Raw genomic sequence first — 17,200 nt, forward strand, 5'->3', positions numbered from 1 at the left:
ATTTTGTATGTAACTGCATCAGATGAATATGCATTTTGTCTTCCACACTTATGTTCAAGACTGTTTTCCACTCGTATAATAAACCCCTCCTTCCCATTCTGCATTCATCTTGTTTGTGTAATGTCAATAATAGAAAAATAAATCACTTATAATTGAAAAATCTGTGTGTTCATATAAACTCGTTATATATCTTTTAACTACACACACTGGAACACCACGATACAATTTTTTAAACAAATGTTACTGTTAACTTTCTTGATTGATAAATCTATTATCGTAACATTATTCAATAATGTGGTAATTACTCTCAAACTCTGACCCGGCTGATTCGGTACAAATCGCTGACTGATTCAGCCCATATATCTGGCTGATTCTCCAAACTTCCAAGCTGATTCAGACCATGTGAAATATTATTCAGTTTAGTCAAGGATTTAAATGTAACATTTAAATTTGTTTTTAAAGATGATCTTCTCATTATGTCCCAAGTACGTTGAGCAGTTCAAATATGCATTTAAAGTAACAAAATCCCATTAGTACGTGTGATCATGGTATTGTTATATATAATAAAATAATGTAATCATGTTTATTGTGCATCGGCAATTTAGTAGTGAAATATATTTTAAACTTCTCGTTCAATTTTAAATAGTTTGTTTTATTGAGAAATAATAAAAATACAAACATTGACAAAAAAGAAGAAATAAACTAAAAGATGGTGTAGAACATGATAGCTTTTAGAAACTGTCCAAATTCTGTGCATGAGCCATGATGTTGAACTCAATAGCGACCGGATTTCTTGAGTAGGCGTCAATGATGGTTTTTATCGAGTTCAAGTATCATTCGTCAATGGTTAGCAAATCTCAATGAAAAATCAGATTAAATTGTTCAGTTAGAGAGATGGTACTATAATAACCCTTTGGATTATTGATGGCAAGAATTCAGTCGATTTCGGGTTATAGAAGTCCATGCCATAAAGTCGTCGCAGGATGATTTTAGTTATTAGGTTGGAGCCCTTTCATGTATAAAACTGCAGACGTCACATCATGCTTACACACGCTCTATTATTTCCAATTGAAATACATTTAATGGTTTGAAGAGCAGAGCAAAAGGGATAGAGGCCACTTCTTTTTTTCGTTAAGTACAGAAGCGGAGTTGATCAAATGGAAAAGAAAAGCTGTACATTTTATAGATTTAATAAGTTATTAAGTTGAAGAAAAAAAAAAATAAATAAAGTCTTAACAACCAGGGCAAGTTCTCCATAATTCATGACCAACAATGCCAGTGTGTACACAGTGTCTCAAATGACGTCACATCTGCTATTTTTACAGGGAGAGGGAAGCGCGTTGTTCTATTCAAGATGGACTGAGAGAGATGATCGGTTTTTCATAAATTTCTTCGTAATGAGTAAGAATAAAAGGTAAAAATTTTCAGAAAATGAACCTTATACATATAGCAAAGAAAAGCTGTACATTTTATAGATTTAATAAGTTATTAAGTTGAAGAAAAAAAAAATAAATAAAGTCTTAACAACCAGGGCGAGTTCTCCATAATTCATGACCAACAATGCCAGTGTGTACACAGTGTCTCAAATGACGTCACATCCGCTATTTTTACAGGGAGAGGGAAGCGCATTGTTCTATTCAAGACAGACTGGGAGAGATGATCGGTTTTTCATAAATTTCTTCGTAATGAGTAAGAATAAAAGGTAAAAATTTTCAGAAAATGAACCTTATACATATAGCAAATTATATATGAAGTTTGCGCGAAATTCAGTTTTGCATGTTGGTCCCCTTTAAGAACGTGTCAGTTTACTACTTCTACTCGTGCCAAGAAGTGCACTCTTGTCACAAGAGACATCGCAAAAGCCAGAATATGCGTGGAAGATATATCAATATAAGTTGGAGTATTTTGCTTCTAAGAAAAGTATACTTTGTTTGTTTTTCCAACTTTTTCTAAACGACTTCACATACAGTTTGGGTTAAAATGATTTTGTATGCTTATAAAAACTCCTGATATATGTGAAATTCCATTACGAATGGGTACATCTCAATGAGTGTCTATTACAAGGCATTTATAGGGCCTTAGCACCAACGTCAATGGGTTTATTTTGCTTGTACAAGCGGTCTGCGCGCCTTTTCCCAACAATTCATTGCCTCGAAATGGCACTGTCACACCTACTTTGTATGTATCTGTAATGGTGCCTCAGTTCCCTTTTCTGTGAATGTTTTATGTGTGTGGTGTGGACACTCGTATATATTTCTGTATTGCTTCCGCTATGGTCAGAAAAGTACAGGTCAGCTATTTATACACAGTTTACTCCGTCACATACTGCTCATGCATGTTTCTACAGGCGAGACTTGAGTCATGTTTATCTGCATAAGCATTCCATCATATTTAAAGTGCACTTAGTCCCTCGCACGGTTAGCCTATGCAACTTCACAAGATAGGTTTGGGCTACAATATTTATATGAGTGCATGTCTTCATGCCCTTAAGAAACTCCTAACTATGTATAATTCCGTCATTTCTGGTACAAACAGGTGAACTTCCTTTATCAAGGCATCCTTAGCCATGCTTCAATTATTCTACCTGTAAATGTTGTCCTCTGTCCTTGACCCCCCCACTCCCCCGAATTGAGATCATCAATTACTTTTTTCCAGGTAACCATCAGGCTGTATTCTAACATCACACGTACAGCCCCAGATTTATACCTCCTCCTTACAGGTGGTACTGTTATTATATTTTTTTGACCTGTATGCTTCATTATTTTATCAGACATTATGTTATCAATTTCTGGGTCAACTTTCTAAGATTTAGCTCTGCACTGATACTGTTCTAAAATACTGGTGCATGGCAACAGTTTTATACATTTTGCTCGATTTGTCTTACAGATCAGAACTATGGGCAAAGCACAAAACCAAACTCAGGACGAATACATCACCAGTCTGCATGCTGGCCTTTCATCAGTTGGTGGACCTGTTTGTGACAATGTGGAATACCAACTCCCATCTCCAGTCCCAGACTCAAAACCTGGGCAGTTGACACTCTATCAATTGGAAACAGCCTGGATACATATGCCTTCCCTCCAACACCTCTGATTCCAAAAGTGATGCAGAAAACAAGAGAATCAGAGTGTCGCCTTATCCTCATTGCATGATGGGAGAAGTCATGGATCAGCGACCTCATCAATCTTGCAATGGGAACTCCTCAGATAACTGGATTTTACCTCAGGCAGCTGTTAGTAACATTGTTGTAAGTCTTTGGTAGGGCTTGGCCAGGGATCAAACCCACGACCTCCTGCATCTGAGGCAGACGCTCTAACCACTAAGCCACCGAAGGCGGTTGGGGTTAGAAGGATGTGACCTATCAAATAATAAGGAGTTGGGAAGATGTGACCTGTAAAAATAAGGGGCTGGGAGGATGTGACCTATAAAAATAAGGGGTTGGGCGGAACATGCATGTGAACAGCCGCTATAAAATCGAATGTTTTGATGGTTGTTTTTCTAGTATTTTTTAATTTTGTCAATAGGAGTCTGAATTAGTAGAATGTAGAATTAGTAGAATGTACCTAAAATAGAACAGCAGATATTGCACATTTGTTCCAATCTGCCAAAAGACTACATGTATATTTGGTAAAACAAATATAAACAGCAGAAAAAACAATATCATGAATTGATATGCCCCACCAGTTCCACTGCTGCATGATAAAAAATCTTAAAATGGTCACAAAGAGAAGAGTAGATCATTCTGACATATTTTCAAGTGTGTGTAAAACCCATGAATTGTTTTTATCAAGTGTAATTACCATGTGTATAACAGTGTCAAAGAAATATGCCTAAGTATAAAAACTTGCTGTAATCACTGGAGAATGAAAGTTAGTCCACGTAACACACTTTTGCTACTCATTACACGTTTTCCTTAAAACATGCTGAAAATATTTCTTGTATCCAAAATCTTACCAAAGTGACCTGCCAGCTCATCTAATGGAAATAAGTTTGCTACCAGTTCTTCCTTTGTTGGAATGTTAATGCCCATGAAGCAAGGATAGCGAATGGGAGGGGAAGCAACTCTAATGTGAACCTGAAAATGTAAAAAATATTTTGTAACAACTAAATGTTACAGTCGTCTCAAAAGACACAATAGGCTGTTACAGTAGACCCTAAAGATACAACAGTTAAGCTATTGCAGGAATACAACAGTTTGATTGCTAGAGCAGTCAATAGTTAGATCGTTACAGTAGTGTTAAATGATACAACAGTTAGGTGTTTAGGGAGACAAAAACATTTATGTCTAATTCATCTAAAAATGTGATCAATGAAAACTTATTATTTGCTTTTAACTATTTTGCAAACTTTAAGAGAAATTCATCAAAACATGAAATAAAGGTTACACTGACCTATGTTTGCAGGAAAGATGTTTCACTTCTCATAAGCATCAACATATAAAGTTATAACACCAGACACTATGCTAGAGTTGTGCAACTAATGGTACTGGCAAGGACATAAAATAGTCTGTACATGGCCAAATGTTACCAGTACAAATGCTAATCAACCAATCTCATCAATGCACGGTCCACCATTTGCATAAAAGTAGTGAAATTTATGTAAACAATGCTTTAGAGAAATCAAATGAACAAGTGTCTGACCCTTACAGTAGCTGTTGATAAAAGATGATGTTGGAAGTCAACACCACCAAATTAGTTTAATCACAATCCTATATCCATACTGTCAGGAACCAACATGAATCACATACAATTAACAACTTTTGTTTAGAGTTCATTTATAAAGTAAATAGTTTTGGTGTTTAATTTTAGTGGCTTGGTTCAAGTGAAACCCTTCAACTTCAGAAAGATCATATGACATAGGGTAATACATAGTTAGAATGAGGCAAAATCCAAACCAAGATGGTCCTTTGGCCAACAAACATGTGGTTATTATTATTTTTTGTTTTGAATTAAAATAAATTACAGCTTGTATTAACATCTATGAAGCAGAAAGAGGGTTGTTATTGTTTTGCACACAAGCAACTTTCATATACAATATAAATTAGTCACATACAACATAAATTAGAATAATACAACATCAATCTGTCACATACCCCAGAAATTTGTCACATACTCCAGCAATTAGTTACACCACATCAAGTAGTCATGTACAAGAGCAATTAGTAACATGCCCCAGCAATAAGTCACAAACAATTTGTCACATACAACAGGAATTAGTTGCATACAACAGCACCAGAAGATAGCTTATATCTTTGCTGGCTTCAGGCACCATTTTGACCACAACTGAAACTGGCCTCTAAGCTGCAGCATCAATCCAATACTATATTTCAGTAGCTTAATAACCTTAACTGTAAGTTGTCTATTTTAACAGACTAGGGAGGCAGAATTATACTCTCTGTATATAACATTAAACCACCTGAATCAATCAAAGAAATAAGTGGACTCTTTTGGTGCAAGGATATGAAACTAAACTTGCATGAAAAGAATAAGACTGACAGACTTTGATATTGAGACAGTTAAATTTCAAGACTTAAAACGCATTTTACAATTTCTCTGGAAGAGGGACAAATTATTTCAGTAAATAAAACATACCTACAGGCAAAACATAAGTCAATGCAGTACAAAATACAGGAGGTGCATGCACACACATGCAGGCATGCACTGACACACAACACAAGGTATTGAAAATTTATAAGCTGTTGTTGGACAGACATCTGCCATGACTGGACTAGAATTAATTAACTTAAATATATATTGCTACATTTAATCATGTTTTAAGGTGATTATATAGCTATGAAATTAGCAATATGCTTAAAATCAAACACAACCTTTTTGGTTTTCCTACAAGAAAGTTAGAAGTCTTGAAGTCAGCTTCATATCACTCCAAAGTACCGAACCAGTTGTCATTGTGCTAGGCATCACATATAGAACTTGGAACCATTTAAGTTGTAGGGGTGGAGGAATCTGCTGTTGTGATCAAACTTGCAGCGTGCAAAGACATAGTTTTTTTTATATTCTTTTAATCTGTATAGAGGTTATTTCATCATTTGTTTGGGTCTTTTTACACTGTTTGTTGACAATCCTTCTTTACTTAAGATACTGAATTATCTACTTCTAAATGTACATGAGGCAAGGAGTACCCTGGTAGAGGTTTCACTGTACAATTTGCAGAAGCCTCATGGTTGATTCACACCTACTGCATGTACATCTAAGGTATAATATACAGATAGTACCCATTTATAAGTTTTAGTTCAAGCAATTATTTTAAAGTCTGATTATCAGAAACTTTTAATATTCAACTGAGATAATATATATATATATATATATATATATATATATATATATATATATATATATATATATATATATATACGTACGTACGTATGCACGTACATGTATATATATATATATATATATATATATATATATATATATATATATATATATATATATATATATATACATGACTGATGACAATCAGTACAAAACTAGTACAATATAGTCAATGCACTTTTGGGACCTACATGTCCCTTTGTTACAATCAAACATGAAAAACACAAAATTTAAAGAGACCAATTAACAAATCCTAAATGTATCCTGGTTTAATAATGCAAACAAAAAATAAAAAAAACCTGATATATATATGAAAAACATACAAATTTCTCTGCAAAACGCTTGATATATCTTGATCAACTGCAGAGATACTCCCAGACTTTTATCTGATGGAGCATTCCCCCCATGTCACAAGAATGGGGGGGGAGGGGGGTAGAGAAAAAATGAGGGGGAGCAGGAAAAAGCCAAAGTTTGATATTTACATAACACTTCATCTTTAAGACCACTATTGAAATCTAACTCTTTAAAAGATGTATAAGCATTAATCTGTTCATTTTTCTCAGCTTAACCTGTTTTTTTTATGTGTATGAATATTGTTTTGTAATGAGAATGACCTTTCACAGCTCACAGGTATCATCGTTTGGATATTTCTGCTCCAAATTAATATATTTCACTAACGTTAACTCTGCCAAAGTTTAACTTTCTTGAATTACTACTTGAAGGACAACTATGCCATGGCCGAGTGGTCTAAAGCACTCTCCATTACGGATCACTGCCATCTCACCTCTGCGTGGGTTTGAGTCTCGGATTTGGCCAATGTGGGTATGTGAGAAAACTTGCCTGTAGCTTCTCGTGGGTCAGTGGTTCTTTCCGGGGTTTTCCCAGTTCTTCCTTTACCATTAATACTGGCTGCCATGTATAGCCTATCATGTGCTGAAAAGTGGTGTTAAACCCTAGAACAACTGCAACTATGCCAGATTTGCAATTCCATAATGTTGTATTAGGATTTTAAGTCTATTAATGCCATAGTGTACTTATTCAAACAGAGGTATTTTGATCAAATAAATATGGTTACTTCTTCATGTCATTTTTAGATTTTTATTTATTTATCATAACTTTTACGCTAGGGCTATATGGTTTTGTAACACATGATTCCGCAGGGCTAAATTGTGACAAGCGAAAAAAAAAAAAACTAACTAAATATGCACTTTACCTTTAACTTGTCTATATTTTAATTTGGCTTGTTTATCTACCTTTTCTACATTTAATTTGGAATACCACTGAAATGAGGGGTTGACAGCATGCCGTCTGTTTTGTTCCATCCAGCATGTACATCAGACAAGTATTTTTTAATTCAAAATCAATCACTGGTATTTCCATTAATACTTTTCCTAGCATCTATAATTCCTGTCTTTAAATAAAAATAACTCGCCTTCATTACTATGAGCAGCCAGTATTTGCTGAACTAAATTAATCTAAAGATGAAAAATGCTAGGAATCGGCAATTTTGTGTCTACTAGATAGCATGTATTATCACTGCGCATTTGTAAAACTTCCTTGATGCAAAGTTCAAACCTCAACATAATGCTTGTTACAGGGCCCAATGTGCCAATCAAATTTAGCTTTTAACAACCTATTTATGTTAAGCCGAAGTAAACAGATCAATAGACAGTTATGAAATAACACACGTTGTGACAAACACTACAAAATATTTCTACCATTTCTACAAGCACTTTTATGGGTAAATGGCTAAATGAAGTTGTATAATGTGTAGAGTACACAACTTTAAACTGATCTGCAGATGTCCTTGCAAATCGCCACTTTCCAAGTGTGTGAATTCATACAAGGTTTGCATGTAACATGCAATCATGCACCCTGAGAGTATTTCTGCAATTGATTTAATTCCATTAAGTTCTATCAAACGATCACAATGTATCAAGCAATTCACTAAGAATTTCAACATGAAACTATTGGATAAATTAATCTTAGTTTCAAAATGACTGATGCCAAGTGTGATGAAAGAGTATCGGGGGGGGGGTTTATGGAAATGTACGGAAATAATAAATTCAACTAAAGCGATCACAAATTGTTGACCATAATGATGCCACAAAGGGAGCTATGTCTCAATGCAGCACTAAAGAAGGCTCAATACAAATTAGGTCACTGACATGATATTAGAAATGATTTGAGTTTCTGGTTTGAAGGACTGATGAGAAGTAACATACTTCTTTTGCTCCTCCATTTCTTAACAGCTGTACAATTGGCTTCATGGTATTTCCTCTCACAATGGAGTCATCGATAAGGACAATTCTTTTGTCACGGAAATTCTCAGTCAGTAAACCAAACTTCTTGGCAACTCCAAGCTTGCGTAACCTTGTGCTGGGTTGGATAAATGTTCTTCCTACATACCGATTCTTGCATAAAACTTCACCGTAAGGAACTCCAAGCTGCAATTTCAAGAAACCATTATAAATTTTTTTTAAAGAAAGATAAATCACTTCAAGATACCAACATGATATGAGGCACTGAATATGACCACTGTATGCTGTCTTCTTATTATAAAAATCATCTTGGTTTAATAAATAAATCAATCTTCTCAAATACTGTCAAAAGCATATTAGCAAGATTCTTCATATAATAGGTGACATATTTAGGATGTACATTAATTAAACTGAAATGTCTTTCAAATCTTCTTTTCCAGTTTTGCTAAGATGGCAATTATTCGTAAGATTCTGCTCAGAGGAACATGGTCTGTTCCTTGACAGGTCAATATGTTCATCCCAATATAAATGATATTCTGAAATGGTATCAGATCAGGCCTGGAGAGAGGTAGAGACGAGCAGATAATGAAGTCCTTTTATCCAGTTTTGCTAAAAGAGGAAGTACTTGTGACACTTTGTCAGAAGAAACATGGCCTGATCCTTGAAAGGTGAGAATATTTATCCCATGGTAAATGAAATTCTGAGAAGGGACCAGATCATACTTCTCCTGATTTGGATTAGGCCAGGCCAAGTCACCTCTCCCAACAGAGCAACAGCTCCATCAGAAGGGTATGTCTGGCCAAGCTAAGTCACCTCTCCCAACAGAGCAATAAATCCATCAGAATGGTATGTCTGGCCATCTCAAGTCACCTTTCCCAACAGAGCAACAGCTCCATCAAAAGGGTATGTCTGAGGTTGATGTCCTGGTGAACTAAATATCTCGATGCCAAAGATTACAAAAATTATTGCCATCAGAAAAGTTATACCTACATTTTGCTTGTCTTTTACACATGGGATAATTACAAGGAACAACTGCAACTATCAAGTAAATATTACGATCTTTTTATCCATACCTCTCTAGCATATTCTAAAGCAGCTGGTGTAGCGGACTCAGGGACCGTACTGACCAGGTCAACATCTGCTGGTGCCTCCTTTGCCAACTGTCTCCCACATCTCTGACGCACCTGGTATACCATCTGACCTAAAACATGCAAAGATTTTTTTATGTAGTTAAGTGTTTACTACTGGATTTCAACAAACAAACAAAAAGCCAAAGTAATTGTACCTTGGTTTAGAATGACAAAAAAATTATAATTAAATGTTAGGTCCAACTTTCTGTGATTAATTAGCCAAGATCAGTTGTAATTAGGTATCAGTGAATTGTAATGTATACTCAAATTCATATGGATTGCTTGCTGCAGGTTATTTTTGGACATTACATAATCATAACTGGGCTGTTAATGCAACTAACCTAGAAACATCCATGCACAACATGGTCAGGAAATCAGGTAATAAAGTTAAAACTCTGTCCGACCAAACTCACCTTTTACCAAAATCTGACTTGAGCTGATTTATTTTGAACCTTGAAGGCCATTAAGAACCAGCTTAGAAATCAGAATCAGCTACGGTAAATCCATGTACTCAAGTTATCAGAATAAACTAGTGCAACCTCGGAAGCTTGCCACAAACAAAACTGCAATAGAAGTCTACCAAAACGAATGCCTGAAGGAAAGTGGAGGCATTCCTTCCCATCTGATAAGTTGTCTAGACATCCACTATCACTAACCAGTTCCATTATCCATGTACCTCATCAGAAGGAACGTTCTGGTACATGCATTGGTTCAACTAATCACTGTCTTGTAAGTGTGCAGTGTATCAGCTGGTGCAGCCACATTTTGGACCATATAACATATGGACGAACAGCTGGTAGTAGGCAATAGTGTTGCAGCCAGTACACTTGGTTCAAACATCTTCAGTGTTAAGGCAAGTAATGACTATTCTTTCTCAAAACATCAATAATAAATCTAGCTACGGTGCAAAACAGATGCCCGGATGCAGGTCGGTCCTCTGGAAAAAACTGATACATCTTATTTGTCACATACTCCAAGTATGGCCTTGATTTCACTTTATGAATCTTACTCTGAGAAGAAGAAGAAAAAGGTTCTTGACTTCAACTCTTACTGGTTCTGAATCAAGGTCAGCATTAAATACAAAGTTTCTGTAAAATGTCAAATCCAGTAAATAAAGTTACATTACAATAGCATGAAAAGGAATAAAAGAATTTAAAACTAACAAACAATTAAATTAAATCAAATAGACATAACAAAAGAATATATCTCAGTTGAGGCTCAAGTTCTGCTGGTGAAATTCAGGCCTGGTGTGGTTATCTCAGTTTAGGCTATTCCTCCATAGGCACTGTATGGCAAGGTTTACACCATTCCATGTCTCATGCCCACTTTATCTACAGCAAGGTTTCATCTTCCACCATTCCATGTAGCAATTATCACAAAGTATTTTAAGACTCTTTCAAGCAGCTTCCGATATTTCATTTTTTAGTTGGCCACGATAAAGAGGTTACTGTACATTATATTTTCTTTGGTATGCCTTAAAAAATAATCTTAACATACTAAATTGAATTTTTAAAGATCCTGAGAAGAAACTCCAGTTTGTCATCAGCCTTTGATTACAAGGCTCTGAGAAAATTTTCCAAGCACTCATCTCAATTGCAACAATTACATGTCCCTGCTAGAATACTACTAAACACAGTATTCATCTTCACTATTATCTTGCTGAAAGTACAAAGATATCTCACAAAAGCTTGATATTTTTATAGTTCAAATCATGAAATATTGTTTGGAGTGAAGAGATTGGGTTTAAAAGCCTTCTAACTCATGGCCCCTTAGATAAGAATATCAGACATGTTTGCAAGTTGAGAAATTGCAGTTTCACACCAAGTTCCATATCTCTTAACCCTTTATCTCATGCAAGCGCCTTTAGATGCCTCTACTCCATCTGCATACAAGTGCCTTCGGATGCCTCTACCCGATTCACATACAAGCGCCTTTGGACTCCTCTACCCGATTCTCATACAAGCGCATTTTGACACCTGCTGTAAACATCAGCCACTTTTAGCGGGTTTTCTTAGTGCCAACTTTGAGGGAAAAACCCCTATTAGATACCTCATTCATTGCTGTGAATGACCATTACGTCAGATCACATGTTGCTGTTTATGCTCTGGTCAAAATCTGCTATTTAAAGTAACTGGGTAGTATTCTCCACTCTCCAAAATGGAGGTCGCGGATTTCATTCAGTACTTTTCACGATTAGAATCAAACTACGAAAGCTTCAATAACTTAGGTAAAGGCTCTGATACTGATGTTGGTAGCAATTAGTTTTTATAAATTTTCAAATTCAGATGACTTAGTAATGTAGAGACAGACAAAGAACTTGTAAATTTTGAGTATGAGAAATAGCAGCTACGGTTGGTCACGCGGCTTCACTGACTTAACGGTGAATGAGTTCTCTCAAGATTTTAAAGCACATAAAAAATTCTTCCGTGAAAAATAATTACACAGCTATAACGATTGGACTTTAAATTTTTCCATACATAATAGAAGTATACCAAAAATGTAAAATGGTTAAAATTGCTGTTAAACGTAACATATACTACACTGCTTAATAGTTAACAGTTAACAGGCAGGCCTATGTGTATGGAGTCGAATAGGTAACAGGTGTTCTATTTACAGCGCAATGCACTGGGTAACTTTGCTACAAGTATATCAGAGGGCTAAAAAGCCATACACTTTATGAGGTAAAGGGTTAACAGTGTTTGTATTTACTGTGATGTATTCAGTAACCTAATATATGTATTAATTTAATGTGCAGAAATAAGTTATCACACGACAGCAGCCACACACCCACAAACCACTTCAACAGGCAGGCTAAACCAATTAAGGGTAGCTGATGGGTCTTAAATCCTTGGTTAACTAAGGCTTGTCTACCTAAGCCTGTGAAGACTGGACTCAAGACTAAGACTGCTTCGATGAGAACAATGAGATCAAGACACACTTGAAGAAAAACACCAACTATTAACAAAATTTCATTAGTCTCTAAGAGGGCAGCCTTCACCAGTATGCACAGGACAGTTCACTTGAAGCTTTGCAAAATGCAGGAGTACTGGCTCTGCAGTAAAGCAGATGAGAAACAACTCCAAGCTCTTCTACGATGCTCGGAAAGCTGTCTACGACCTCCAGTCCTCTATCCTCCTCAGTCCTGTTGGGACAACACTGCTTACTGATAAAGCTTAGATCCTGAAGCAATGGGGTGAACCCTTCAACTGTCCATCACCAATCAATGATGAAGCCACGGAATGCTTGCCTCAGATGGAAACCAACACTAAGCTGGATACTCCACCGAGTGTGCAAGAGTTCAAAAGTCATCAGTCAGTTGTCCTGTGGAAAAGCCCCTGGATCAGATGCCATACCTGCTGAGGTGTACAAAGTTGGGGGACGTGTACATCTGCAGAAGGTCGCAAACCTCTTCAAAGCAATATCGAATTCATTCACCGCCTTGAGTAGGTTCTACTCTCAGAAGTCATTGTAGTTTCTGAGCAGACTGTGGGACAGTTGACATAATATCTGCTACATGAGAACTCCAGGATAATTGCCAGGAGCAATACAGAGATCTATTCACAAGCTTTGTTGTCCTGACCGAGGTGATTGCCACAGTCAGCATAGATGGACTTTTGAAAATTATGGCAAAATTTGGCTGCCCAAATACATTCATCAAAGCTGTTCACCAGTTCCACAATGGCATGATAGCCCATGTAACGGATGATGGCACACCCTCAGATGCCTTCCCAGTCACAAATGGCATCAAACAAGGCTGCATCCTGATTCCCCATCTTTAGTATGCATTTCAAAACAGTGATGAGGGCATCCATGACAGATATTAGACAGATGGAAAGTTGTTCAACAGGCAGTCACAAAGGAGAAGGAAAAAGCCATCAGCAACTTCCTCTGCATGATGACTGAGCCCTCAATGCCAGCTCTGAAGAAGACATGCAGATCAAGCATGAACAGGTTCACTGAGGCATGCGACAACTACAGCCTCATGATCAGGACCAAAAAGACTGAAGTTATGCACCAACCAGCCACTGGGAAGCCATACTGCAAATGGAGCATCACAGTGGAAGGTCATATACTCCAGGCTGTCGACAGCTTAACATATCTGGGCAGCAACCCCTCAAGAGCTATCAACACTGACATTGAGGTCAACAGCTTTATTGCCAAAGCCAGCTCAGCCTTTGGGAAACTACATGAGAATGTGTGGGGCCACAGTCTTACCATCAATCTGAAAGTACAAAGTGCTGCAGTGCTCACCACACCTTGTTCAACCCCAGGTTGCCCTCATCACTGTTTTGAAATGCCAGTGAGATGTAGATTGTCTACAGCGGACATTCCCAACAACTCAATCAATTCCACATGAGCTGTCTCTGAAGGATTATGTGGATAAGGTGGCAAGACAAAATTTCTGATAATGAGGTTCTCATGATGGCTTGCATCCCAGCTGTCTTCAAGTTAGATGGGCAAAACAATTATTCTGCATGCCTGTGGAACAGATTAAAAAACAGATGCTCTATGGTGAGACCCTTGTGCAAGACTGTCTCTCCTAGTGAAGCAAGATCACGACTGGCGCCTGTACAGCAGAAAATTGCTGAGGCCCAGAGAAAACATGCCAGTCTTAAGCCCAAACTGTCAACACCTCTGTTCCACGTGGTAGTCATATTATCCTGACACCAGGCTGACCAGTCCTAGCACTAACCTCTTAACGCTGAGCGCCAAGCGAGGCACTGCTAGTACCATTTCTTAAATAAGTCTTTCATTTGGCTTGGCTAGAGTTTGAACCCACAACCTCCCTCATCTGAGGCAGACACTCTAACCACCAGGCCACCGGAGAAGTCCTCAAAAGAATTAAATTAGCTTTACATAATGACTTTTAAAAGACCGTGTAATCATTTGATAACTCAATAAAGTAAGACCTTACCTTCCAAAATACTGTCTGGTCGGGCAAAGTACACATATTCAAATATACAAAGAGCTGGTAGCTTTGCTTCAGGTCTTGGAATTATACAACGTGACTTGATCCCCTCTCTGCTTAATTCCACTATTTCACCTATAAGAATCAAATGTAAAAAAAATACATTAATTATATTACAGAATTTGATACAATTACTGTATATACTTGCTTACATGTTGTGACCAATGCCAACCCAGATCTGCTATAGGTTATGTGTTGCTTGTTCTTCCATTTATTCCGAACAGCATATAGCAAGATCTGCCAGTGCACAATGCAAATGCAGATTTGAGACTGTGCAGTTTGCAGTTGAAACGGTATTGTAAGTATTAACAGTAAGTGGAAAACTAAAAATGTAAAAAGCAATGTTTAAATTAAGTAGATAATTAAATAATTAAAAGGTAACAGTTTTTTGTTCAAGTCCAAGACTTGTATAAATAAGCATACCCATCATGCACAAAAAACCCACCACTGTAGTCATTTTCATAATCAATTTACACATTGCACTAAAAATGTGGTGTGAAACTAATATGAAATTTATGACTATATATATATTACGTTACATGCAGATGTTGCATGCTTTCAGCTTACTGCTGCAAGTGGCATACAATACCAATCTCACATTTGGAACAGTCTATGCAGATATGTACTAATTTTATCAAAGGCAGCTTACAAGAGGCAAGCTGAATGGAATATTCTACTTGCCCTTGGGAAATCTGAGATTGTTCCAAAATATGACAACATACTATCACAATGAAATATGGGATGCCTTAAGGAAATACATCACATTTTATTTTACCAATAAAGAACTTCTATTTTCTTTGTTTGCATCTTTAAACCATATGCCAATAATTGAAAGTATCAAAGAAGATATATGTAAATACTACATGTCGTAACTTGATATGTAGATGAAGAGAAAAGGGTTAGAGTGCACATACAGTTAGAAGAGCAAAAACAGATATATAGATAAATATATGCAGACCTGCCAAAAAGGCAGTCAATTTCTTTCCGTAAGTTGGGCCAGCTATCAGTAAGGTGTAACAAAATATAATGTACTGCATTTGTCAAGTCTAGACATGTGATTCAAGACTGATGTACCAATGGTAAATGTCATGTTCAACTCAGAAGTTTGTATACTTTAATTCATCCTTAATTACCTCCAGTACTGTGTCACAAACCCCACTGATGGCTTCTTAATATCTCTCAACCTGATGTAATCTTTTTTTTTTTAAAAAGCCATGCCAATGGCAATCATCTTTCCTGCCACGTGACATACTCAAATTGGCACACGATGTTGGCTAAACCTAATTGTTGCTCTTACTACCCCCCCACCAGAATATCACTGTTCTCTTTTATTCTTCTGTACCATTAAAACTTTTAAAGTGGTTATTGTCCCTTTCATCCTGAACTGTTGCTTGTTGGATTCCATGTTAATTCCAAAAAAAAAAAAAAAGACCCACAAAAAACAGATTGATCATTCAGTTATTTTGCATCATAAAATATGTACAATTTAAAGCATCTGAGGTACTCCAGCAAAATTTGTCTGGTTCCTTGACTAACTAAACAATTTAATATGAAACCCAATCAAAATCAAACACAGACAAGCCAGTATCTGCATTTTACCCCAAACAATCATACTTCCATTATTTGTGCTTTTGTGTATTTTAAGGGTCATTTCCATAAGACTTAGGGCAGAATCGTAAGGGTTGGCAGGTCTGTATATGTATTTAAATAAAAAAATACATGTATAAAGATAAACAAATACATATGTGTGTGTGTGTATGATTTAGATTTTGAACATGGCTTTCAAAAAATTTCAGTCATATCGCTACAATGTCTGCAGTGTGGCAGTTTATAGTGATGTCTAGCACTGAGGCATCATGCCACAGACATGAAGTATGATGTCCCACCCAGTCACATTATCCCGACACCAGGCCGACCAGTCCTTACAGTAATCTCTTAATGCTGAGCGCCAAGCAAGGCAGCTGTCAGTACCATTTTTAGAAGTCTTTGGTATAATCCATGTATAAAGATAAATACATGTATATAGACAAATACACGTCTACAGATAAACAAATAAATGTGTATGTACATAAAGGTTTTGGAAATAGCTAAATTTTAAGAGAGAGAGAAACGTTTAAAGATTTCAAATTGAAAAATAAAAACAATAACTTGATTTTAGTAAAATCTTAACATATAAAATTTTCTGTATATATTTTGCATCTCTAGATCAATTGATCATGTAAATTTAATTATCCATCCAGTAAGAAGTAAAACCAGAGTCCCTCACTGAAATACTCCAGTACCAATGAATTTATCCTTGCTATTTTCATATATCCACTCATATGTTTGTGTGTGCTTCCACACATAATCCAAATGTTCAATAGCACTTTCTGACTCAATGTCTGTGACAGGGGGACCATAAATACTTACAAGATTTTCCTGGATAAAAGTTTTTTTTAAAACACTTAAGTCAAATGTCTGGCAGCACCTAAGCAACTTGTTGGGAACTCTCAGAATGCTTACCAATGT

General features: G+C 36.4%; 1 protein-coding gene across 2 annotated transcripts in view; it reads right to left on the reverse strand.

The window, feature by feature from the left end:
- LOC149797961 (amidophosphoribosyltransferase-like) overlaps positions 1 to 17,200 on the reverse strand; it is a 64,330-nt gene that overhangs the window by 11,355 nt on the left and 35,775 nt on the right. For both annotated transcript variants that reach the window (XM_089963043.1, XM_089963044.1), the window contains exons 8-11: positions 14,639 to 14,767; positions 9,667 to 9,794; positions 8,558 to 8,779; positions 3,955 to 4,075 (exon numbers count right to left, since the gene is read on the reverse strand). In XM_089963043.1, coding sequence (XP_089819169.1) covers positions 3,955 to 4,075; positions 8,558 to 8,779; positions 9,667 to 9,794; positions 14,639 to 14,767 — 600 coding nt within the window. The remainder of the gene's footprint in view (positions 1 to 3,954; positions 4,076 to 8,557; positions 8,780 to 9,666; positions 9,795 to 14,638; positions 14,768 to 17,200) is intronic.

The sequence above is a fragment of the Sinohyriopsis cumingii genome, chromosome 6 (assembly GCF_028554795.1).
Source record: "Sinohyriopsis cumingii isolate HCF-2022 chromosome 6, ASM2855479v2, whole genome shotgun sequence".
Lineage (NCBI taxonomy): Eukaryota > Metazoa > Mollusca > Bivalvia > Unionida > Unionidae > Sinohyriopsis > Sinohyriopsis cumingii.